Below are 27459 nucleotides of genomic sequence, written 5' to 3' on the forward strand. Positions count from 1 at the left end.
TGTATAAATTACTCGTGGGTATAATAGTAGACAGCACCTGAGATTATTTAGAACATGGGTGTCAAACTCGCAGCATCACATTGCCATCACGTGATGTATCACAATGTTTTTCCCTTTTGCGGAACTGGGGTGGGCATAACTTACACATGACTCATTTGGCCCGTGGGCTGCCAGTTTGACATCCCTGATTTTGAAGAAAATAACAATATTCCAATATTTCAAATCCCAGTAGAAAAGAAATGAAATAAAAGGAAAAACAGAGGTAGAAAAGATCAACTTCTGATTGATAAAATTGTTTTGGAGCATTTCAAAAGGTAAAAAACCAATTTACATATAGTCTGGATTCATTATAAAAACACTATTTGATTAATTAACACATAGTTGGACCATGAAATGTTTGGAAATAGGTGGTGTCAGTAAAAACATTAGAATATTTATAGAAAAAATAATGAAGCAATGGAAGACAGAATTGGTGGCTAAAAATGAAAAATGTGAGCTTAATGTGAGCTTATCAACAATAGGAGAAGCATCTTCCAGGTGACTCATTATCACCCTTGTTATTTATCATTGCTGTGATCCCAATTTCAGTTATTTTGAAGGAAAAAAAATCTTGGCCATTAAACAACAGAAATGATAATAAAGCTTTTATATAACATTTGTTTATTTAAATAACAAAATAATTTGCTTTATATGGATGATCTATAGCTTTATGAAAAATCAGAAATTGAAATTGACAAATATCCTAAGAATTTTTAGCACGGATGTAGCAATGGATTTGGCTTAGGCAAATGTGCTTCAGTAACAATAAATCAAGGTAAAACCACAAACAGTAATGGATTTGAAATGTCGAATGGCCAAACCATCAGGAGCAATCAGAATGAAGCCTGTGTGGGCATTTTACAGTTGGATAAGATGAAGCATGAACAAGTTAAAATGTGATAAATAACATTTTAGACATCCAAAGATAATTGGTAAAGACAAAATTGATGGAAACATCATCAAAGCCATCAATACCTAGGCCATATTTGTGATATTATACACTGCTGGAATTATTAACTGGACACAAACTGAACTGAACAGTTTGGACCAAAAAACAAGAAAACTAGTGACTATTTACTATGCATTAAAACTTCGTAGTAATATTGATAGATTATACCTGCCTTGCAGAAATGGAGGCAAAGATTTACTTCAAGTCAAACATACAGTCGAAGAACAGCATACATTGGCTGGTTATTTAAAGATAAAAGATGAATATTGAAATACTATAATAAAGAACAGAATGCTGTCAAGAAAAAGCATTACATGGTTAATTTCTCCAAAAGATTGAGCGAAAAGTGGATAAAGATAAAACCTGGTAAGTGGAACATAAAAAAAGAAGAAATGAAAGACTTGATTTTGGTTGTTCAAGAGCAAGTCATTCAAAATAATTGAATCAAAGCCAGAATTGAAAAATTATCGAATTATTCAAAATGCAGATTGTCCAAAGAAGCAGAAGAAATAGCAGTTCTTACACTCAGCTTGTGCAAGAAGATCTCAACTGATTATAAATAACAACAAATAAACTGATTATAAATAACAACAAACACAGTCAGCAAAATGATTCACTGGAACATCTGTAAAAATTATCATGTGCCAGTAAAGAAAAATTGGTGGCAACATATAGTTGAAAAAGTAGTCAAGTCAAAATACCACGTGATTTCTGAATACAAACTGATAAACTCTTGGCTTATACCACACCGGATTTAATTGTGGTGGAAAAGAAGAAAGTGCAGGTAATCAATGAGGCAATTCCAAGAGATAGTAGAATAGAAAATAAGAACTGGAGAAGATCACAAAGTATTAAGATCGGGACAATTGAAGTTGAAAGATTATGGCATAAAGTGGCTGTTGAGGTTCCAGTGTTTATCAGCACACTGGGTATTATACAAAAAAATCTTGGATGACACTTAGAAATAGAAAAAATTTCCATCTTGTCAATTACAAAAGGCCACACTGCCTGGATTTGCACATATACAACACTACTAAATTTTTCTATCGTAGGTTCTTGGGAAGAACTCAATGTGTATGAAGACCAACACCAACTAAAGAACTGGCAGCTGTTGTGTATATAATAATAATTTATTAGATTTATATGCCACCTGACTGCCAATGACTCTGGGCAGTTTACAAATTGTTAAAAACATTTAAAACCAAGAAACAATTTAAAAAAACAAAAACAATAGAAAACAAAGGAAAAGAGATGGCAGAAAAAACAAATCCAGGAAAGAATACAGAAAAAGATTTATCTGTTACTCCCAGTTAAATATGGCTTCACCCTTCCCCAAACACACATATTTCAGAGAGCAGTTAATTATTTTCTTGCTGGTAGGTGAAATTGTTGGGGGAAAAGGGAAAAGAGAAAATTACAAAGAGGAAACCAGTGATCATGCTCTGAAACTATCTTACATTAAATTGATTAGTTCAGTGCCCAGTTTCGTAGTTGAAACATATTAAAGGCTGACCATGAGTGTATCAGTATAAACTCTGATGCACTTTCCTCCAGTCTCAGGGATGAAGAACAAATTGATATGGCCATTAGGATGAGTTTATAGTCTCAGAGTCCATAGAAGCACTCAGCAGTACACTGCCCACTGCCCACTACAGTTATCTCAAGTTGCATTGGTTTTTTATATGGTGCCTACAACTTGGTTATTTCCACTTCTGGATTTATCTCAAGAGGGCAAATTCTGAAACATCTTTATTTCACATGCAATATGGGGCTAATTTAGTAACAGTCTATGCATTCTCTGACTTTCTAGGTCTGTTGTATCAAGAATATCGGGATAAATCCACGCGTCATGAGATTGAAACCAGGCGGCTGCAGGATTCCCAGACAGACACTGAAGAAGGCTCAACTACTGAAGAGTCACCAACAGAAACTGAAACTGCAAATGTGTTAGAAAACAAAACTGTCCCCCAAATTAACTTGCTCAGGAATTCTACATCAAGGTTCAATTTATGGCAAGATCTTCCAGAAATCAGAAGCAGTGGTGTTCTGAATATTCTCCAGCCAGATGAAATCAAGCTTCAAGAGGTAATACCAGCTTAAGGGGAAGAGATAGAAAGAGGAAACACTCTTGATATTTCATGGAAATAACTATTGGTTGATTCATTTATGTCAGTTACAAATATTTAACATTACTAGAATGTTTACTGCTTTATATAATTTTGAACTAATTTCATCTTGTTTTTTCTAAAAAAAAAAAGTTAAAAAAAATTCTGATCCTGCTCAGCCTTGGCTCTAGCTCTTCCATCAGGAGTGAGCTGCTAGTGAATAAGTAACATCAATGTGTAGGGGTCATAGTCCAGGCTCAGGTTGTTTAAAAGAGAAAAATCTGCTAATTAAAGAAGGACTTATTGGGATGGATTGACAAAGTCAACAGTACACGTCATTGAAGGTCAGTCACCCCAAAGCATTTTAAAACCTTGAATGTTACATTGTTGATGATTTTTTAACTAAAATATATAACATATTACTAAATTGCTGATCCACTGACACAGCATACCTTCCTATTTTGCAAAGAAGTTTTAGAAAAACTCAGAGAATTACAAAAATCAGAGCCTGAGTAGTTTGATAGAAAGTAACATTAGGATTTATTTATTTATTTATTTATAAAAAAATAATAAAGCTGGGATAAACAAACAAACACTTTAGGAATTATTGATTCCAGTAAAGCAGGGTTCCAAACCCCCAGCCTGTGGCCTATTTGTAACTGGGCCGCATAAGCGGAGGGCCAGCACACTTGCACATGCACATGCAGCTCGACTTGTACAAGTCCAGCTACAGACGCAGTCAGGTTTCCTTCCCCCCACCAAGCCGGACTGCCAACCTGCAAAGGTTGGGGACTACTTGAGTAGAGAAATTAGAGACACAAGTGTTAGAAAGCTATCTCTAGAAGTTAAATATAATAATATACATTCTAAAATGATATATTGTGGATTTTTGAATCATTGTTCTTTCTTAGCATGATCTTTTTATTTTCTTGCACAAATTCATTCATAGTTTAGTGTAGCAAAATCTTGGAATATGATTATTGGGCTCTGAATTGCACATCATGAGAATCTCTTACCATCGTGATTAATACGTATCAGCACATTTCTATCCTGTAAAAACGCTGAAAAATTGTTCATTATTTCTGGATATTGAATTTAGGTCACTCTTACGTAATTTTTAAAATTATGTTATAATTGAGAATAGACTTGTTATAGCTTTAATTTATTGCAGAAGCCAAGATTTCTGTTGTAAATAGAATTTTATTCCATATTAGATACCCCACTCTTGTTGCTTTGTGTATAATGTGTAAGATTTAACTATTCGTTTCCCACTTCCCATAAAATTAATCCCAGATAGCCTTCTTTCAAAATGCATAAAGACAGAGTGAGCTTTTCAGTATCAACTCCACCTGATTTTAGTGCCAGTCATATTGTCAATTTCACCATAATCTTCATATTATTGCCAGTCATATTGTCAATTTCACCATAATCTTCAAATCAACTACACATCAATGACATCTCAGAGTTATGCTGATTGAATAATTTCTAAAGTTAGTTGAAGAGCTGTAAGGAATAATAATAAGCCCTCAGTCAGTGTTGGCTCTGTGCTTCAGTACAGGTAGTCCTTGACTTATAACAGTTCATTTAATGATCATTTGAAGTTACAGTGGCACTGAAAAAAGTGACTTATGATTGTTTTTCACATATACAACCATCGCAGCATCCCCATGGTCACATGATCAAAATTCAGATGCTTAGCAACTGATTCATTTATGACAGGGTTGTCCCAGGGTTGTGTAATCACTTTTTGCAACGTTCTGACAAGCAAAGTCAATGAGGAAGCCAGATTCACTTAAAACAGTGTTACTGTAATAACAACTGTAGTGATTCATTTAACAACTGTGGCAAGAAAGGTCATAAAATACGGCAAAACTCACTTAACAAATATTTCACTTTGCAACAGAAATTTTGGGTTCAATTATGATTGTAAGCTGAGGACTTTCTTTCTTTTTTTTTTTATTCAAAACGTTTTACAAAAAAATTTTTCCCCCCTTTTCCCCCAACCCCCCTCCCTTCACTAAACCCTCCCCCCTCCCCCCTGACTTCCCGGATGAACCACAAGGTATAGTTAAAAATAAAACAAATATATGCTAAGAAAATTTTCCTCCAAAACTATTATACCAATTTTCCCTTTCTAGCTCTGACTTTCTCCTAACACAACCAAAATCCTTCAAGAAGAAAATATATATATATATATATATAATAAGAAAATTAAGAATTAAAAATAACAAAATATATAAATCAATAAAACAAATTAATCCTAAAGTATTTAAAACCAACTAAAACATAAAAAACCAATCCAATTCATAAAATATCTCCCTTATAGCTTCTATAACCATATAATTTTTCCCCCCAGGTCTTCCTTACATAAACTCTTTCAAAAATATTCTATTCAAGATACAATACAACACATTATAAAATTTCAATACCAAGAGTTACAGTAGCTATTCAAATTTAGTCCATCCTCGTCAAAATCCAGTATAAATCCAAATACCTAGTCTTTTATACTAGATATAAAACATATAATCAACCCTTTTCTTCCAGGTCTTCGTCATTGTTTTTCAGGGACAATAATATTTTTGTCTATTAATAATTCAAAGAATAGTACTTTTGTCTCTTGCCATTTTTTTTGATGCATTAATCTCTGTCTTTCCTTCATTTTTCCTTTTGAAAAGTCAGTCACAATATTGCCTAGTAAATCCTTACGTTCAAAAATCCACAAAATACTACCATATATTCCATCAATCCAAAGAGGGAATTCTTGATAAACATTAAACCTATAAGTTTTTTCAGTTCGGGAGACAGCCTCCAATTCTGACATTTCATCCAAACTATTTAAAGGAAACTTCTTTACATCAACTTGTTTATTCACGATCATATCTTCATCCATTGCATTTAAGTCCTGTTTCAGTTCGTATTTTTGAGTAATTAAATACATTCTTTCTGTATAATCCTGTATAAAGTCACGAATCCATTCTTCTGAAAGAACCTTCATAACAAAGTTCTTGCTGAAAATCCCCTTATGAAATACTTAAATAACGTAATATAATCCAACAAACCAGAATCCAACACAATAAGATGATGTCTCCATTCAGTTTCGATTTCGCAGCAAGGCTGGTCTATTAGTCTAAAACGCCATTTTAAGAGAAGGGAAAAAAAAAAGAATAATTTTTCTCTCTTTAAAAAGAGGAGGAAGTCAGGAAATCAACAATACTTGCAAACCAGTAATTATTCACTCATGCTTCTTCCGCCTGCTTATAAATCCACAAAAAGAAATCAATTGTTAGCAGAACTTGGACACCTTCCTCTTTTCCTGCTGTTGCAAGCTGGATAATGGAGATAGGAGGGATTCGAAGGGACTCGACCTTCCAGGACTTTGCATAACAAAAACAAAGCTCCTAAGGGAATCTACCTTTCTCCCCCCTGCTCTTTCCCCTGCTCTCTCAACCAGAGAGGGAAAATTAAGTCGGGAACAGCTGTTCGAAAGCTATTTACACCGCTTTTACAATATCCAGCGCAGAGTGCCATAAATTAGCACCCAGCGAGAAAGGTGGAGCCAAGCGGAAGTCTAAGCTGAGGACTTTCCATACTTGGTTTTATATTTTCCATTTAATGTAATATTCTGGTTAGCAATGTTCAGCTATTTCAAGTTCAGAATCTGGGAGCTATGAAAAACATTTGTTGTGCTTGCACTAAAGAGAGTTCCAAATATTTGTGCAAGTGGTTTGCTATTGCCTTCTGCCTAGAGCTCAGAGGAATTGACTGGCCTAAATTCATCCAGTGGTGTCTAAGACAGGAATAAAATTCATGGTCTCCTACTTTCTACCCTGGTGACTAAAGCCACTGCACAAACTGTCTTTCATTAAAAAATGAAGCATGCTACTTTTTTTTATAATCGCAGTGTGTGATCAGGTCTGAGCTAAAATACAATTTAATTTACATAGCTTGTGCCTAATGCTTAGGAATGGTTTGTCCTATTGAAGTTTCTTTCCATTTGCAAATAGTGTTCAAATACTGCATGCCATTCTGAAATTAAAGTTAAACTAATGTAAGTAAAGAAAAGTGTATATCGAGATCAAATCTTGCAAAAAAACTGTATAATATACATAAAAACAGCAAAGATATAGAAAATACAAGGATGTTGTTTTCATTAGTATTCCCATTATATGTGTTATTCCAGCCTTCGTCAGATAAGATGTGACTAAACAGGGACAAGGATACCTTTACGCAGCCATCATTTGAAGGCATGGGAAACCATATCTGTGTTGTTGCAAAGACAACTTATGAATGTGCCACAAAGTCATCAAGATTGGGATTTGAAGAACTCTATTCTCCTTAAATAGTAACTCTACATAATCTACCAAATAAAAACAGGAGATTGCGGCAATTCTGAAATGAGTCAGGAGAGACTACTTTAATACAGAGCATAGAACTGTGATTATATGCTCAGGGAACAATGAGAAACAAACCTTGAAAATTAGCTTTACTGCAGTGGCAGTTAAAATGTAGTGGTGGAAACTTTATCAGAGGATATCAGTGAAAAGGAATTAAATTGTCTTCTGGACATTTCCTAGACTGGGAATGATGGGAAGGGCCCTGGGCCTTGCTTAGAAGCATGATAGGTGGAGATCTGTGTTTGCTTTACCCAGGATGGTATCTTAACCATTACCGGAAAGTCTTCGTTGTTAGAAGACTTGTTGTTAGAAGAAAGACAGAGATACAAATAGTAGTTTGTAATACCATATAGAAACACATTGGATGGTAGCCTCTAAGAAAAAGAACCACCTAACTATCTTTAATTATGAATCTGAACAGGAACTGCCAGTGATTCAGGACAAGCAGGATGGGACTTTTTCTTTCTTGCCCTCAATCAGATCCCATCACTGTCTCTTCCCTATGATCCAGACTGTCCTGGACTCCTTACAAGAACCTGCACATCTGCAGCGGTTTCAATATTTGCTCTGCTTTAATCCTATTTTTTGTTGTTACTTTTTCTGCTCTTGTCTTAATTATCTCTATGGAGACATATATGATAAATGTTGGTTTCCAGTCAAGCTGTAATTAGTGATTTGCAATACATATTTTCCCTTTTTGTTATTTTTAATCTGGGACTGAGAGACAGGAAGTGAGAATGGGGTGAGAAGATTTTTTTCCTTCATTAAAGCTCCACTTTGTCTTATTTAAAGTGCTGTGAACAATTTGATATAACAAGTAAAATGTAGGCTTGAAGATCTGTTTTGGAGTAATTGAATGAATCAAGAACCCCACCCCATACAAATGGTTCTCAGTTTAGGGCCATTCATCCAGCAACTGTTCAAAGGCACAAGGGTGCTAAAAAAATGGACAGGACCAGCCCTCCAAGTTCCAGGCATCAGAGCATTCCTGAAGTCACACGATTGCAATCCAGGTGCCGGTGTGCCTGGCTTGCAACTCCAGTGTTGCAGATAGCCATGGCCATGTGATCACCATTTGCAACCTTCCCTGTCTCCTTCCCTCAATCAAATTCAGTGGGGAAGCTGGCAGGGAAAGTTGCAAGTTACCCCAATAAGTTGCTCCCATTTTTATTTCCTCCCACAGCATCTCCCTGTTGATACATAACCTCTGCTGGCTCTTTCCTGACTTTCTGTGATTCTCACATACAATTTGTGCCAGCCTTTCCTGGCCTCCTGTGACTTCTATATAGCATATCTCAGTCCTCTCAGACACTATCTTGGCCTCTCCCCACCACTGGCATCACTGCATCACCCCCAAGTTCCATACCTGCAACTTTCACCTCTTCCCACTTAAAAATTCACAAGTCTTGAGATACGACAGCTATCAGGACTGCCTGGGATTGCTGTCACTAAGTGATGTAGTCATGCGATGTTGCCCTTTACAACTGCATTGGTTAGTGATGGCAATCCTGGTCCCAATTGCTGTTATAACTCAAGGACTACCTGTACATCATTTTTGCATCCGTATTTTAAAGTTACTTGACTCTTTCTTGCTTGGTGTTTTCCTTGGGTCTACGTGCATGTAAGCACGGTTTCCAGTAAGGGGGGATCAGCCCTTATTAAATTCATTTAATTCAAAAAGAAATCACAAGTGAAAAGAAAGCAGTTTGAAAGTATATTCTGTTTCTATCGTGGAAGAAGAAATTGCTTAGAAAACGAATATGTTCCTTTGGAACTACGCCCAGGGTTATTGGTATCACATAAATAGACAAATGCCTATTAAAATACTATCTGAAAACTACATACATACATACATACATACATACATACATACATACATACATATATATATATATATATATGCTTTTTAAAGACTTGCCAAACAGGATGGGCATAAGACCAGAGTATATGAGGAAGCTATGATTTTCCTTTTCAGTAAACCTTGAAATTAGGCTAACTGCCAGTGACAATAAGTGCACAGTGTAGCAGGTTGAATTATTTTAGATCAACATAAGTAAGGAGAATAATGATAAAAATGACTATATCACTGATGGATAAGTTTAATTATCTAGACATCTGTTGAGCATCAAGTACAAAAAAAAAACATGAATCACCAGGACTTCCTTGCGCTAAACAGGAGTGATTTAACAATGCAAAAAAATAGGAAGACAAGCTAAAGGAGATATTACTCAGGTTGTTGTACCATGCTGACAAGGAGGAAATGACCAAGAAGGTGACTATAGTGGAGATGGTTTGAAAAGCCACCTAACAATTACATGAATTTACAATTTAATTACTAGCATGTGAAAATATTTTTGTAATAATTCTAAGCAATTACATTTAAATTTCTTATCAGTATTCTGCCCTGGGGACTATGCCAGGAGGATATATTTAATCGTCTTCTGAAAACCTGAATACGTTTTATTAAATCTTACTTAAGAATATACCTGTCATACTCTGACCTCATATATTGGCTTTTTACCCTAGTGTTAATCCTTATTTCAAGGGAGATGATGGATTTCTTTTACCTCACTGGAATATTTTTAGAGGCATATATATTGTTAACATTGGAATTAAAAGTTCTATAGTTTGTTTCATAACAATGCAATTATGTAAGAAGCTAGTTTATATAACCTGTTACCCATAGTTAACCATGATTTTAAAAAAATGTTTTTTTAATTTTTTGGGTTTGCATAAGATGCTGTGCAATACTCCTAAACCGTATGATTAAGTTCACACATTTACCAACATTAAAATGTGGTCAGTTAAATTTGTGGTTCAGTGCAGCTGATGATTGTTAACATTTTTAAATGTTAAAGTTGTTCTGAGTGGCTTACAGAACTCCACATGTGATATATAAAATTCTATAATCATTTATAATTCTAGAGTAGCCTCTAGACAAGATGAGCAACACACATATCTAATAAATAATAATAAAACAAAATAAAAATTGTGGTGTGCTTGGTACTCTTTGACCTTGTTGGTTTTTTTGCAGATGTTTCATTACCAAACTGGGTAACATCATCAGTCACTAAATTTAAAATCACAATCATGACTGAAATTTTTAGGGTAAATTGATGATTGCAATTTAAAATCTTTTTGAAATATTGTTAGTTTTGTGCCACTTTTGGCATTCCATCATTTTTTCAATGTGTGGTTATACATAGTGCATTTCTCAACTTCAGAATATAATGATGACAAGTGTCATATAGGCAATTATATTTAGCTGTTTGACACTGTCATTGAATGTTAACAAAGATTTTGAGCTGTTTTTTGTGTGATTGGAGGGGAAAGAGGGAATGCATCCTTGTTGCCATAGAAACTAGGCCATTATTTCTTGCCTTGCAATCCTGTACTGGTACCTTCATTGCTAAGAGCAAGACTTTTGTTTTGATTCAGTTCTAGTTACTGACTCTTTGCAATAGAATGCAGATGTGTCTTCATGTTTGGATAGGCAACCGATGAGCAGCAGTGCATTGTAAATAAATAATTTTTCCTTTCAACATGTAGCTATATGCAACTTTTATCTGAATCAAGTAGGGTTATTTATGTGTACTAACACAGTGTAATATGATAACTACACCTAAAAAAGGTTATATGAAAATATGAATATGTGCACATGAGGCTGCTGAGTGAGCTTATTCATTGCCATGAGGTGAGATATCATCAGTACAGTGATGATGCCCAACTATGCATCTCAGCCCCTGTAAATTAAGCAGTACTATGAATGTCTTATCCAGGTATCTAGAGACTCTGAGGATCTGAATCGAAAGAATCTGCTTAAGCTGAATTCTGATGAAACTAAGTGGGTCTGGGGTTTGGGCCCTACTGATTCTAGGACTGCCATTTTTTGTGCTGGATGCCCTAGACCAGTGATGGCTAACCTTTTTGCCATCACATACCAGGAGAGGAGGGGGGGGTCATGCACACGCATGCCCATACCAATAATTCTATGCACCCTGCACATGCGCATATGACCCCCCCTGCTCCACCCGCTCCTGGCATGTGATGGCCCAGTAGGCCCAGTATACTCTCTCACCTGGCTCCAGAGCCTCTCTAGGAGCCTGGGGGGGGGCAAAAACGGCCTTCACCACAACCTGAAGGTCCTCCGGAGGCCAAAAATGGCTCATTTGCCAACTTCCAGTGGGACCGGAAGGCCCATTTTTTGCTGTCCCAGCCTCCAGGGCCTCTCTAGGAGTCTGAGCAGGGCGAAAACAGCCTTCCCCAACCCCCTGGAGGTCCTCCGGATGCCAGAAATGGCCCTTTGCCAACTTCCGGTGGGACCTGTTTTCGGCCTCTGGGGGAGTGGGGAGGGCCGTTGTCACCCCCCCCACCAGATTCCTAGAGAGGCTCTGGAGCCAGGTGAGAGAGAAAAACAAGCCTTCCCCACCCCCCACCCCCAAGACCCTCTGGAGGCAGGAAACAGCCTGTTTCCCTATTTCTGGTGGGCCCAGAAGGCCCAAAGATCAGCTGGCCAGTGTGCGCATGCCCGCCGGAGCTGAGCTCACGTGCCCACTGATATGGCTACACATGCCACCTGTGGCACGTGTGCCATAGGTTTGTCATCTTGGCCCGAGACAGTTCCTGTAAGCAATCAAGAACCCTGCTTGAGGACCAGGTGGCTGTCATGCCTAGGAAGGCCTTTGCATAGCTTCAGCTCATGCCCAGTCACCCCCAGAATGGGACTATTGTGACTACTGTATGAGGCTGTCCTTGAAAAGTATTCAGAAACTTCTGCTGGTGCAGAATGCAGCTTGCAGACAGTTATGTCTACTGCCCTCTCCCCAATTATATTAACCCATCCCACTAGGCAGAAAGGGCATGCTGCTGACACCATCAGCCAGGAACCTATGTTTGATGGGTCCCAAGCAATAGGCCTTCTGTGCTGTGGTTCCTGCCTTAAGAAACATCCCTCCTTTTCCAACATTAAATTAACTCTATCTCATTTGATGTTCTGGAAGTCCCTCAAGACCTGGTTTTACCATCAGGCCTGGAGGTCCTAGGGAACTAGAGATTTGTTTAGATGGTTCCACTATTCCACTTTCTCTGTTTAGGGTGTGTGTGTGTGTGTGTGTGTGTGTGTGTGTGTGTGTGTGTGTGTGTGTGTGTGTGTGTGTAATTAATTATGTCCATTTCTAATGTTGATTTTTCTATTTTAAATGTTATTTTCATGCAAGTATTATTTTTCTTGACCATTATGCACACCCCAGAGTCACTTCTCATGAGATGTGAATTAGATGATAGATAGATAGATAGATAGAAAGATAGATAGATAGATAGATAGATAGATAGATAGATAGATTTAACTATATCCAGCTATATTAGGCAAATATGATTCCCATCAATGTATAACTAACACAACGAGCTAATTAAATAAAGGGGAAATGTTTTAATGATATTCAGAAAGGGAAAACAGCCTCATGTTTCAGTTCAGTACCGATTATTTAGGATGGTTGTGCTGGAGTAAATCAAGACACCTTCCATCTTGCTATCCATTTCAGAATTTTACTCAAATATATTTGAAATGTTAAAGAAATGTGACATATATATATACACTATGTTTCCCTGAAAATAAGACCCTGTCTTATATTTTTTGAACCCCAAAATAAGTGCTTGGCATTATTTTTGGGGAGGTCTTATTATTTTGCGGTGCGTGGAGCAATAATAATAATAATAATAATAATAATAATAATAATAATAATAATAATAATAATAATAATAATAATAATAATGACGTCTTACCTGATTTCCAGCTCTCTAACCCTAACCAGAGGAAATGGTGGAGACCGGCTACGTATGCATTTAAATATTTTTGGAGGGCTTATTTTCAGGGAGGGCTTATTGGGGGGAGGGGCTTATTTTAGCACATGCGCTCAAAAACCCAATTGGATTTATTATCAGGGGATATCTTATTTTAGGGGAAACAGGGTATTTGAATAATTTTCTGAAAAGGGTAGCTTGAGGAAACTTCCCCAATTATGAGCAATCTTCTTTGCTTTGTCTCTGAGATGTTTTGCTGCTTCATTTTGTCTATTCTGTTATGAAACAGTATTCCCATACTAGGCAATTAAGGAACTATCTGCTTTATGTGAATCCATGATAATTAAAAGCTGGCAATAATGCTGAAATGGAATGTTTATCTTCAGTCTATTTCATACAGCTTTTTTTTCATAAGCTGTGTTTTTTTCACTGTTACAACATTCTTATCACTCCCCTTTCCCTTTCAATTAAAATCCATGTAATTCTTATCAATTCACACAGTGACATTTTTTTTCTATTTAAAGTGTGATGAAAAACACTAAACAATGGAAGCTTTGCGTCCTAAGACTATACTATCTGATTTAGAAAATATTTTCAGGTTGTAAGAAAAGGTACATTGCTCTTTTAGATCTACAGATTTTGGTTCAACTGCTTAAAAATTCCCAACAAGATGTTCTGTTTCATCTGCATAGATGAGCATTTATAGAAGTCTATGGGACTGGCTATAAGTATAGATTAGCAATTAGCACTTAGACTTATATACCGCTTCACAGTGCTTTTACACCCCTCTCTAAGCGGTTTACAGAGTTAGCATATTGCTCACAGCTATCTGGGTCCTCATTTTACCCACCTCGGAAGGATGGAAGGCTGAGTCAAACTTGAGCCTGGTGAGATTTGAACTGCCAAATTGCAGGCAGCTGGCAGTCAGCAGAAGCAGACTGCAGTACTATACTCTAACCACTGCACCACCATGGCTCATGCCATACACTGAACCAGAATAGCAGTCTTCAGAATCTACATATTTATTCCAGTGTGCATAAACCATCCTAGCAAGCTCCCATTTCTTCAGTCATTATTTATATGATTTTTTTATGTATGTGTTTTCCAATGCTTTATATTCTTCTGAATATGGTAGTGAATCAATTATACTGTATATTCAGAGATTTGTTAAATTTCACCCTGTCCCTCTGATAAAACTAAGTTCACTAACAATAATGGAGGGTTTTGGAACCATGACTTCATAATATAGTTTTGGAATTCTCCTGCAGGCTATGTTTGAACTGGTCACTTCAGAAGCTTCATACTACAAAAGTTTGAATTTATTAATATGTCATTTCATGGAAAATGATCGACTGAAAAAGATTTTGCATCCTTCAGAGGCTCACATCCTCTTCTCCAATGTTCTGGATGTCATGGCAGTCAGTGAACGGTAAATCCTTAAATGATTGTTATCATGGGTAGAAAGTTACTCATCTTCTCGGAAAGGGACAGATAGTGATTATTAATAATGTTAGTAAAATGTACAGTATTGTTCAAAATTGCTTCTCTGAAATGGTAAGATTGCTAAATCTTATATCTTTTGCATCAGAAGCAGCCATATAAAAAAACCTACACCAGACAAGTCCACTTTCTTGCTGCTGTAGGAAAGTGTGGACTTATTAGGTTGTGGAAATTATGGATGTCACCATGATGGATGGAACCTCACTGCTTATTTCCACAGTCTGTTCCTTTTTGAACTCCTCCTGCAGGCATTGTCAGAGGGGGCAATGTGTTAAGAGCAGCTCTGTTTATCCCATATATTATCTCTAGAATTAAAGACAGTGTGTCTTTTCAGTTGAACATTGTGGAAAAACAATGTCGAGTTAGATAGGTCTCTCATTTGTCAAGGGTTAGATTCATATGACATAAATAATTCCAGAGTAGCAATGTTTCAGAATTAATTCGAACTACTAAATTTTCTGGCTTTCTCTCTATGTATTTACCAGATTTTTACTGCAGTGTTATGTGACTATCAGTCATAATGTACATTAGTTAATTCCTCCACCTATAGATATATATATAAAATAGGATTATATTACTCCTCATTATACAGCTACATCTCTTCCTGGGAAGCAAACGTCTAGCCATGGGTATGTGATCATGTATGCATGCTATTCTCCCTCCCCATGAAATGAGGGCAAAAATCTTTAATTTACAGAGAATAGTGTCAAGAATTGGTCATTAATTAAAAAAATAAAAACAATAATCTTTCACTAAATTCTTGTCACATTATTTTTCCACAATCTATCTAGGGTTTAGTTTGTCTCAGCTTGAAAATTGTACCATCAGTATATTTTGCTCACATTTTGTAATAAGTTACTTAAACTTATTTATCAGATAAAGTGAAAATGACTAGATAGTCATATGTTAGGTTGCACTGAATAATATTTTTTTAAAATAATGAACTTTCAAATATAATACTCACATGGCTTAAATGTGGTATAAAACGAACAGAGATCTTCAGCAATGCAAATAAAAATGAAAATATTTTAGAGACTATATTTTACAACTTTCTATGCTTCTTGCTGGAAAGAATTGAAGCAAAACACAAACTGAAAATTCTATCACAATCCTTGCTTTCTCTCTTTGTTGACTGTATGTTTTTTTTATATTTATTTGAATTATTAATTTTTGATTTCTCGTTTAGATTTCTCTTAGATCTTGAAAAACGAGTAGAAGAGAACATTGTAATCTCTGATGTCTGTGACATTGTCCATCAGCATACCGTTAACCACTTCTCAGTATATGTCACTTATGTGTCGAACCAGACCTACCAGGAAAGAGCTTACAAGCAAATTCTGTGAGTGTAATTTCTCAAGCATGGCTTTGCTAATTAAACAATTTAATTCCAGCACAGCAACTGGATAACCTTCAGGATCTTAATAGTTAGCTCACAGGGGGAATTTATTTTCCTCAGGTTTTAGGAACTCATGTCTGTGGTCAATGTATAATTAAGTTACACAATACAGTCAAAAGACGAACAGAGGTAGGTGCAAGCATTTCGTATTGACTCATCAGTACCTATATTACAATAACACGGTTAAAATCAGCCTCAAATATAAGATCTAACAAGAGCATTAATTAAGCCTATAACGTATGCAGGAAAGCAACCAATGGCAAGCCTTATGCCCATGGGAGGGGTAGATTGACATAAAGCCGTTTCTGCACACACGATAGGGCGTCAAACAGTTAATGGCAACTGCCCCAGCAAAACGCAGGAAACGAGAGCTCTGATGGCACAATAGAACTTTAAATGCAGAATTTTGATCTACCTGGTGACCCATAAGATAGTATCCCACAATGGCTGAAGAAAGCATTTTATGGCCATGATTTGCTCTTTTGTTGGATTACTCAAGGCTGTTTGGACCCATTTCAGAAGATGCTCCTTTATTCTGAAAGCCAAACACCTATCAGTTCTGCCGATGTAATTGTCTCTGCAATTACAAACAAATAATTAAGTGCTAAACATGTGATTCATTTCATACCAGAATAAAAGACAAAAAGACATGTACCTGGTCAGAAAGAGATTTTACCTTTGGGCGTTGTCCTGTCCTTCAGTCTGCATGGCACAATTTTTATAACAGATAATTAAAGGTGGGGGGGAGGGGAGTGCATCTCCTTGCCCTCCTTTAATCTTGGCAGTATACCTATTCTTCATATCTACAGTATTGATAGAAGGACAGAATCTCTTAAGCGGTGTGCCCATGGAATTATGAGATCCTTTTCGTTGGGAGACTTTTTGTAATTGATAACACATTTGATTTTACTAGGTTAATGAAGATTGGTTCAGAACATTGGAACAGACCAATGACTAGATAACGCTAGTCTTTTAGAAAAAAAATCTTCATTATATTAAAAAGTGAACTAACAATTCTGAGCGCACACATAAAAATTAACAATAAAAATACACCTTGCTCTCCTTGAACCAAGATGTATCCTGATAAGGGCAGGAACATTTTTACCAAAGTCATTTAAGAAAAGCTAGGCAGAACCATATTTACAGTTAACATTTACAGTTAAAAATTGAATTATTCATTGTGATTCATGCTGAAGTCCTCTGTACCAAATATATTCAGTAAAGATGGTTTTGTATTTCAGAAATTAAGTCAAATTGAGGTCCAGAGGAAGGTTAATAAATTGTGGGCACTCCAAAATTGTGCCTGCTTCCAGGACAGTGCCTCATGGCCTAGGGAGGCAGAGGGGCAGAACAACCTGCTCTCCTTCCTCAATACCATTTCTGCAGCCCAAGCTCTGCGGGGACCCAGCAGGGTGAAATGGGAAGAAGATAGGTAAGGGGTCCTTAAGGGTTGGTCATTAGGGAAGGTGAATTGTCAAGTGCCTGAATTTTGTTCAGATATTTGTGTGGGTGCTGCAGCAGCTCCAATTTCAGGCAGGGGTTATTAAGTCCTTTCATTCAGCCCGATCGCAATTTTGAATGGTTGCTGAATGAATGGTCCTAAGTTGAGGACTATCTATACAAGCAAATCTGTTACTGCCATTCTGACTAAAATTTATTCCTGTGATTCAAGGTTAAATTGGTCCTTAACAAGTATTTAATAGTAGGGAACAGTATTAGAGAACTGTGATGCTACAGGATGGAAATTATTCTTGTTTTGAGAACAGTTTTTGCATAGGAAAGATAAATTCAGGAATTAATACCACTGGAAAGAAAGTGGACTGAAGTAAATAAGTGTGGTAAGCATGGTGTTGTGGGACTTTATCCCTTCTTGCATCACTTCTGATCAAAACATTGAATGACAGTAAAAATCATTAAAAAAGATCAGTTATAATTAGAAGAGAAGTAGTGCATTTTTTTTTACAATGACTGCATTTGAAGTTGCTTCATAACTGAGAATTAAGCAACAAAACAGGGATAGAAAGTCAATGGGAAAACTTTCAAAGAAAAGCTAGCATTATAATGGATGTTTCATTTAATGTGCTTCCTTTTGTATATGTGTTGCATAATTATATTCCTGTTCCAGTTCCAGGGCCCAATTGGCCTGTGGTTTTTCCATCCATTCCTTCTCTTCTTTCAAAAACAAATAAATAAATTGGTGACTCATCTGGATTTCACCAGGTTCAGGATTTATTTGAACCTATAAACCAGAAATGCTCAATAAAAAATCCCTGATAGCCTGGGATGCAGCTTTCAGAGATGTTCAAATTGTTATCAAACTGTAATTTTTAAATGTAAGTGAGGAAGGAAATTAGTAAATACACAATTGAGGAATAAAGGCTTATCTGTACTTAGTTTTACTTACATTTAAACATAAATTAAGTTTTTCTCCTGATCCACCTGCTGTTTTTGGGATTCTGGCCTGTGTCATAACAAATGCAGCCCTAACTTGGAAAGAACTGTTTTGCGTTTTGGCCTTAAACCAGTAATTTAGATTTCATCTTTTTATTCCAGAGGTTTCCCTCTATTGTAGTTCATTATGAACAAAAAGTTCCCTTACAATACTGCCTTTTCTTGGCTGTGAGGAATCCAATAACATGAGCTTCCTTGCAACATAAATAAATATTGTGAGCTGCTTTTATGTTCCACTGAATTGACAGTAGCCATATCACTGACAGACTATGCCTGTCAGTGTAAACTACCCATCTGGGTCAGGTGCATTCTTCATGTTATTATTGCCAGCAAGGTTTCCCTCGGTCAAGCATCTTATAGAAAGCTGTCTTCTATGACTATATGCACTTCACCGTACCACAATAATCTGACTGTGTAAAAATGTATAATTAAGTCTCTGAGTCAACTGCTTGGACACACTCTCCATTCACATACACCCACACACACAGCATAGGCAGCTAAGTCTGTATATGTTACACAAGGGAAGACATTACTTTTGCTTGCACATAAAAAGTCTATTTTTCCATTCCCAATACTATAAATAGACTCAACCATAAACCAACATTCAGAGTGCTAATATTTTTTGCACCACAATTTTCAAAACAAGATCCAAGCCAAAGGCCAGGAGTATTGAGAAAGGTAGTGTCATGGATTAAAAGAATAACATAGAGCAGATCAGTTACTCCTACAGGTTTAAAACAAAAGGAAATAACAAATACCTTTCTCAATCTGTCTGTTTCGGCAGCCAAGACAAGCCAGCTTTCCGGGAGGTGGTCTTACAATTGGAACTGGATCCAAAATGCAAAGGCCTGCCTTTCTCATCTTTCTTGATTTTGCCTTTTCAAAGAATCACTAGGCTGAAGCTGCTGGTACAGGTACAATAATTTTATATTTTCTTTTCATTCTTATGTGGGTGCCACTTGTGAAGGAGATGACAACATTCAAAAAATGGGAAATGAAAAGCCAATAAGAAACATTTAGAGGTATTAGGATGTGAATAGAAGATTTGTACTAAATTAGCACCAAAGTCTTATACATGTATTCAAGTAGTATTGTTTAACAATAATATCAACTTAACAATACATACCGTATATACATATCTGTAGACAAACAATATTTGATCTGGAATTGGAACACAAAGAAAATCCCTATTAAAATATCCTGTTGTATTAGAACAAGGTATACGGTTTCTATAAAGCAAGTTAATAACATTTTCCCTGGTCTTTGTGCAGAATATCCTGAAGAAAGTGGAAGAAAAATCTGAACGTGAAATCACTGCTCTTGAGGCTCACAAGGAACTGGAAATAGTAAGCTTGTTTAGGTTTTTCAGTTTCTTTTTTAGGCAAATGCAGTTTTTAATGAGCTGAAAGCCAGGAAAAAGCCTGATACAATATTTTTTATGAAATTCACTTCCTTTAGAAAACAATTCAAGCAAGTATCTAAGCAGGAGTTGATTAGTGATGAATTGACACACCTGTGAGGATCTTTAGAGGAAATGCGTTTTCTGAGGAAAACAGACTCAGACTTTCGGATCCAAAGCTTTTGTCAAATACTTGAAGGTGATAAAAATCCATAGAGAGCAGTTAATTTAATTAGCTGCCACCATTCAAAGACCGTTAATAGGTCAGATTTGCATCTAGAAATGCAGAATTACTTTTTTGATCCCAAAATTGTTGAGTCATGGCATATATTTTTTAAAGTGTTTCATTTCATTCAAACTCCATTTTAGGAATTCCCTGAGCATGTGTCCTTTCTGACTAAATGCGTATTTCTAGGCTAGGCCAAATTGCAAATTTTACTATTAAACTGAACCAGTGTCTGATAAGAAGTGAAGTATGAAGGTATCTGCCCTCCCTTGGCTATGCAGGATGACAACTCTGCCGCCGGTCTAGTCCATCCAGGTATACATAAGGCCTACACATATAGGCAACCAGTTTGGTCAAGTGAGGAAAGTGCTGGCCTAGGAACTAGGAGGATCTGAATTCCAGTCCTGCCTTAGGTATGAAAGCCAGCTGGGTTACTTTGAGCCAGTCACACACTTTCAGCCCAATCCACCTAACAAGGTGCTTGTTGTGGGAAAAATAAGAAGAGGATGGAGTATAGTACATTTGCTGCCTTCAGTTACTTTTAATGTAATAAAGGCAGGATAAAAATCTAATAATAAATTCAAATAAATAAAAAGCTAAACACTTATTTCTATTTAAAACTTGTTATAAGCTACTGTGTGATTTTTACCACACACAAAAACCAATTATGACCTTACCTGGAGTGGGAGTACCTTATGACAGTGACTCATGCTTATCACCATTCGATTGAAATGCTACAATTTACTCTACATGAACTGCTTTTAGAAACCACTCAGAAAGTCTGCTTGGTTCAAAACAGAGCAACCCATGCATTAGCTAAGATGCTAGGTCCATATTCCCCTTGTGCTGCTGGCATTACTTTGTCAGTAAATTTCATGGTACAATTAAGTGGTTTTGACTTATAGAGCCCTATATTGTATCACTGGGTATCTCCAGAATTTTCTTTAGAATTAACTTAGTTAAATCTCAGCCATTACAAGCCTGAGACCAGAAGAGGCTCAATCTTGTTAGCATTATGAAAGCAAGTTCAAATGGAGCTCTTTTGGAAAGCTTTTGATTAGTTGGATGCCATCATCTTATTTTATATAACTATGCATTCTCTATTTCAAATTTAGTAGAATTATTTTATATTTTATTTACCTTGCGGATCTTATACACATATACTACTGGCAGTTATATCATTGGGTCACTATAAAAACTATATTTATTTAACAAATTTATCTAGCCACCCAACTTACATATTCTGACCTTGGCATGGTTTAGAATAGAATAACAGAGTTGGAAGGGACCTTGGAGGTCTTCTAGTCTGAAGGACTAGGCAGGAAACCCTACACCACTTCAGACAAATGGTCATCCAACATCTTAAAAACTTTCAATGTTGGAGAATTTGCAACTTCTAGGGGCAAATTGTTTCACTGATTAATTGTTCTAGCTGTCAGGAAATTTGTTCTTAGTTCTAAGTTGCTTCTCCTTGATTAGTTTCCATCCATTGCTTCTTGTCCTACCTTCAGGTGCTTTGGAGAATAGCTTGACTCCCTCTTCTCTATGGCAGCCCCTGAGATACTGGAACACCATGTCTCCCCTAGTCCTTCTTTTCATTAAACTAGACATATCCAGTTCCTGCAACCGTTCTTCATACATTTTAGCCTCCAGTCCCCTAATCATCTTTGTTGCTCTTCTCTGCACTCTTTCTTGGTTTAATAATGAGAACTAAATTGCAATTTGACAGAATCCCAGTATGTTGAACAGTTCATAACATATTGGCAGGTACATACCAAAAGTTACGTAGCAAGTAAAAATATATCTTTGAAACTATTCAAAAATAATTTCTTAATTAGCCCTGACTATCACTGGGGCCAGGATCTTAATAGCATACAGTATTAAGTCTTACAGCCAAATATTTTAGTGCAATTGAATTAGTTTGCCCATCCTGTTTGAATGAAACTTTAAATTTTAGAGGCATTATAGATTTTATATGTTTTTGCCCATAGTTTAAAGTCATATAGTCAGAGAATATTTTTTAAATGAGTCTAATTACACAGTGAAAAAGAGTGACCAATCTGTAGACAATCTAGGCTAGAAGATTTCTTAAATAAAAATATCAAAAATGAACAAAAGAAAAATAAAGTTTCCCTTGAATTGAGCTCAATTTCTGGTGACTCATGAACATATCCATGTTATTTGTTTAACAATAATATGGAAGAGATTTGCCAATACCTTCTCCCAGTGAATGAAATTATGACAATAGGAAGAATTTGAGTGACAGGGAATCTTTAGAAGACCTTAGGGAATTTTGATATCATTCCACATGTTGATATCATTCCTGCATGTTGAATGGGCTGACAAATGCACCTACAATAATAGTAAAGGCAGGTAAACAAGAACTTGCCTAACCCATTAATGTACATTAATGTCATTAACTACTTAGATTGCCCTGTGATGTTTGTTTATTGCTGTTATAAAATGTTAGAATGGCCCCTTCATTTTAACTGCCATGTAAGCTCCAAGGTAGGATCTTAGGACAAGAAACACTATTTCTGAAGTTTCATTATCTTTCTCTTTTAGATAGTGAAGGCATGTAATGAAGGTGTTAGAAAGATGAGCCGCACAGAGCAGATGATCAGTATCCAGAAGAAATTGGAATTTAAGATCAAGGTATAAATATAAGCTGGTAAATCATGATGAGAAGACAATTGGGTTTTAAAGAATGTACAGAATTTTATGGAAGCGGGTTATCTGGAAAGTAGGGTTTGGGGCTGACTTTGCTTGACGAAGATCTAATGAATTTTGAGAACAAATATGAATGTAAGTATTCTAGTTTTCACTAAGTAGAACATTATTTACATCTCCTTTTCTTGGCTTATATTATAGAAGGACTAGCTAGAGTGAAATGGTTAATATTTATACTGAATAATGAATTGAGGATTCAAATCTTGTCTTCTGTCATATAAAGAAGGCCAATTCTTTTTATTTTTTATTTTGTTGTGAGGAAATATTGGAGAAAGGAATGCAGTTCATGCTGCTTTGAGTTCCTGAAGGAATTAGGGAATGTAAATCAAACAACAGATTCAAGATGTTATTTTGAGGAATTAAAAATCTATTGAAATTCTAAGGAAATGGACTAATCATAAATCCTCCAGAGGTCCCTGTTAATTGTTCAGATCAATACTACTTCAGATACCATCCCTGCTAGTTGGCTACATCCCATATAACTTACATTCTATATCATTATTTCACATTTACTATAAAGATCTTTAACAAAGGGTAATAGGAATAGTAGCAATGTTAAAAACTGACACTGCATTTCACCTTTTCAAAGAGTGTAACGCTTATTAATATAGGTCCCATCCATTCTAAGGTAGAGATGAGTAATAGTCCTTTAGTATCATTTTGTAGCCATGAAGACCACAGTCATGCTATTAATATTTGGAAGGTAACCGATTTTTAATACAAAACCTCCAGATAGATCATACTTTCAGCTCTTCTGATTATGTTATTGTTATTATGCCCCTGTTATAGGGGCGTATTCTTCAAGGACCATAATGCCATAATCATAACCATAACAAAGGTCTTAGCCCTTGTTTTAAGGGGGAAACTTTCCTTTCTTAACAGTAAATTCTGCTTGATTATGATCTCTGTTTTCTTTCCATCATTAGTCTGTGCCCATCATCTCTCATTCCCGCTGGCTACTAAAGCAGGGAGAACTCCAGCAGATGAATGGCCCTAAAACATCCCGTACACTACGTACAAAGAAACTCTTTAGAGAAATCTACTTGTTCCTTTTCAACGACTTACTAGTACTGTGCAGACAAATTAATGGGTAAGTCTAAATTAGGGAAATTTAACAATTCTGGGAGAAATTATTATTCATTATTCATTAATGTTTATTAATATATTAATAATTATATATTAATATATTAAATATATTAATACATATATTGACAATAACAATATATTAATATATTGTTTATTTACAACAATAATATTTTAGAGCCTGTCTATCATACAAAGGATCTCATGTTACTACAGCCCTAGCTGCAGGCATAAAGTGTTTGACAAATCTTTTTAGCACTTGTTATCGTTTTAACCAAATTTGGTCTCTAGAATGATACCCCTCCTTGGAGATTGGGACTGCTCTTAGTTTCCTGGTTCTCTGCAAATTGTTAAAAACCTGATTGTTCTTCCAGGCCTTGGGTGATGATGGTAGTCAAGCCGTTTTGTGTTTGGGAGGGGCTTCTTTTGGTAACTTTTTTTTCTTTTGTGTTACGGGTTAGTTTGAGACGCTGGATATAAGCCAGGGTTGAAAATGGAATATAGGTTGTCCTTGACTTAAGACTGGTCACTTGGCAACCATTTGAAGTTACGACAGAATGCTTATGAGCCGGTTTCAAAGTTAAAACCTCTGCAGTGCCCCCACAACCATTCCTCTTTATGACCAAGTGCAAAAATGCTGCAACACCCCCTGTCTGTCTATGCCACCACCCAGGGGTGAAATCTACTTACCTTTCCTACCGGTTCAGAAGTGTGTGTGCGCCATCGTCACATCCTATTTTTGACCCTCTGCGCATGCACAGAAGGCTTTGCGCATGCACAGAGGGTTAAAACCAGGAAGTAATGACGTCTGGACTGCCGCCACTACCAGTTCGCCAAACTACGTGCTACTGGCTTGCGCGAGCCAGACAGAAACAGTAGGATTTCACCACTGCCACCATCCCACCCCATCAGGTCCCCACAGGCCTAGCTGGATCATGATCAAACACTGCTTAATCAGAGCTGAAGAAGTTTCTTGGATGAGAAGCTTCTTGGATGAGAAGTGAAACGTCTTCAAAGAAAAACCAGAAAATCCAGTTGCCTTTTGAAAAAGCACCTTTGGGACAACCATGACCTGGATGACTAAGAATCGCCGTAGACATTGCTGAATCTGTTATCCTATTCTAATAGAAAACAAAGAAGTTAAAGTCATTTTAGGTGCTTTATATTTTTTGAAGCTGTATCATAAATAAGAGATTGGGCTAGTTTCCCCAAATCAAATCAAATCTATATTACAACATGACCAGCATATATTCCCCATATTCCCAATAACCTAGACTGAGGAAACCCTCCCCCACCTCCAACTCCCAGAGCAATACAAGGTGAGTTGGGCTACTTTCCAAGCTGTGGATTCAGTCATAAACCAGGTCATCTGATGCTTACTTTTTCTTGAAGTAACCTTCTAGGGCAGAGATCTTCAACCTTGGCAGCTTTAAGACTTGTGGACTTCAACTCCCAGAATTCTGGGAGTTGAAGTCCACAAGTCTTAAAGCTGCCAAGGTTGAAGACCTCTGCTCTAGGAGAACCTTGCAACAGAGGAGGGATCTTATTATATCCAGGTCCCTTTAATTTATAATTGAGAGTAAGTCATTTATTCTAATCTTGAGAAATATTTTATTCTGGTTCATCTCTGACAAGTATATTCTGTCTGTTTCTCTGTCCCATTTTAAAAGAAACTGTAACCCAGCCTATAATAACAACAACCGTTTTCTCATTTGCCCCAGTGACAAGTACCAAGTCTTTGATTCTGCTCCCCGAGGCCTTCTTCGAGTGGAAGAGTTGGAGGACCAAGGACAGAGCTTAGCCAATGTATTTATTCTGAGGCTGCTAGAAAATGCAGATGACCGTGAAGTCAGCTATATGTTGAAGGCGTTATCCCAGTGAGTAGAGCAAGTGATACACATGCAACTGGGTGGATTCTGTGGGTGAACCCATTCAGTTTGTTCCAGCTTAATGGATTATGGATTTTTAGCTTTTCCAGGCTAATCGGTGAGCAAAAGTGTTTGTAGGCAACTCATCCGTATTCCATTTTTTTATTCGCATGCACGTGTGCACAGAAATTAGCTCAGAAATGGCTCTGTGTATAAATTTTAGCAGAAACTACCTTATAATTTATTTTTATCACTAAAATTAGCTCCCTTTAATGTAATTGCCTGTTTTACAACCCCCATGATTAGGCATAGAAAATTTTAGTCTCTAATTCTTGGGCAGAACAAGAATGGTTTCGTTTTCTCCTCCCCAAAAATAGTGAATTAAGGATAGGGTCATGATTTTTTTCCCCCATACTGAAATTAGAAAAACCAAACAAAATTGTTTCTCTCCCTCCCCACCCCCGTTTACTGGGAGCTTTTTATTCTCATTCTTGAATACATTGTTCAAGAACATTCCTAAAATGAATATAAAATGTGCTAAGGGGCTAGGTTTTTTTTGGCTACAAAACTATTGTTTGAAGGTAAATTGTTTTGTGGACATCATATATGCAAACAAAGCTAATGCCATCCCATAATAATTGAATTCCAAGAAGAGGTCACATTGGGATTTTTTTGTGGTAACTCCTTTTTAAATTTGTTATTGCTTTTTGCTTTTATAGATAAAGGAACCTGTTCAGCCCAATTTCTGAAATAAGCTACATGGAATAATATTGATTAGTATTTCCACTGCATCAGTAGATAATCATCTCACAATCAGAAAGGGAACATGCATCATCAACCATATGCTTGGGCAGTGGGTTGGACTAGAAGATCTCCAAACTCACTTCCAACCCTTTGATTCTATGATATGTGTAATCAGTGGGTAATAATGAGGTTACTCTGTCCTTCCAGTGTTGAAACATAATCTTTTTTACAACATCCCTCCATGCCTGGTAATCCCATGTCTCTTTGGGAAGTGATACATGTTAAAGAACATTCATATATTAAAGGATGTTGATCATATTACCATATTAACATGTAATCAGTATTAAACCAGATGGGCAGTAGTGGGTCTGGCTCAGATTCCTTTATGCATTTTACCCTTATAGAATAATGAGACAGCTAGATTTTCTTCTGAGGTATTTAATAAACATGGACAAAAGTCTTTTGTGGAATTAATCCCATTTTAAAATCATAAGGATCACCATATATTTGTTAATAGGAGATACTGCAACTCTTTATTTCAGTTTTTTGGCAAACAAGTCATATCCAAAATAAATTTCAATGCTGACAATAATTCAGGAGTTTTGGAGGTTGCTAAAGTATGTGGACCAATTTTTTCCCAGGCTAATTTGACCATTTCATTTGCTGATATCTTCTTCAAAAGGCAGATGGAACATATTATGAGAAGTTTAGAAGTCCTATAGATTTAGTCTCATAAACATGATTATGATTGTTTATGCAGTTCTGTAGAACTCCTT

At 36.4% G+C, this 27459-nt stretch overlaps 1 protein-coding gene across 2 annotated transcripts in view; it reads left to right on the forward strand.

Moving 5' to 3' along the window:
* NGEF (neuronal guanine nucleotide exchange factor) overlaps positions 1 to 27459 on the forward strand; it is a 75006-nt gene that overhangs the window by 41843 nt on the left and 5704 nt on the right. For both annotated transcript variants that reach the window (XM_058186968.1, XM_058186969.1), the window contains exons 6-13: positions 2799 to 3073; positions 14555 to 14715; positions 15973 to 16125; positions 19418 to 19547; positions 19905 to 19979; positions 22824 to 22913; positions 23915 to 24078; positions 25793 to 25948. In XM_058186968.1, the coding sequence (XP_058042951.1) occupies positions 2799 to 3073; positions 14555 to 14715; positions 15973 to 16125; positions 19418 to 19547; positions 19905 to 19979; positions 22824 to 22913; positions 23915 to 24078; positions 25793 to 25948 (1204 nt within the window). The remainder of the gene's footprint in view (positions 1 to 2798; positions 3074 to 14554; positions 14716 to 15972; positions 16126 to 19417; positions 19548 to 19904; positions 19980 to 22823; positions 22914 to 23914; positions 24079 to 25792; positions 25949 to 27459) is intronic.

This window comes from Ahaetulla prasina, chromosome 6 (assembly GCF_028640845.1).
Source record: "Ahaetulla prasina isolate Xishuangbanna chromosome 6, ASM2864084v1, whole genome shotgun sequence".
Taxonomy (NCBI): Eukaryota; Metazoa; Chordata; class Lepidosauria; order Squamata; family Colubridae; genus Ahaetulla; species Ahaetulla prasina.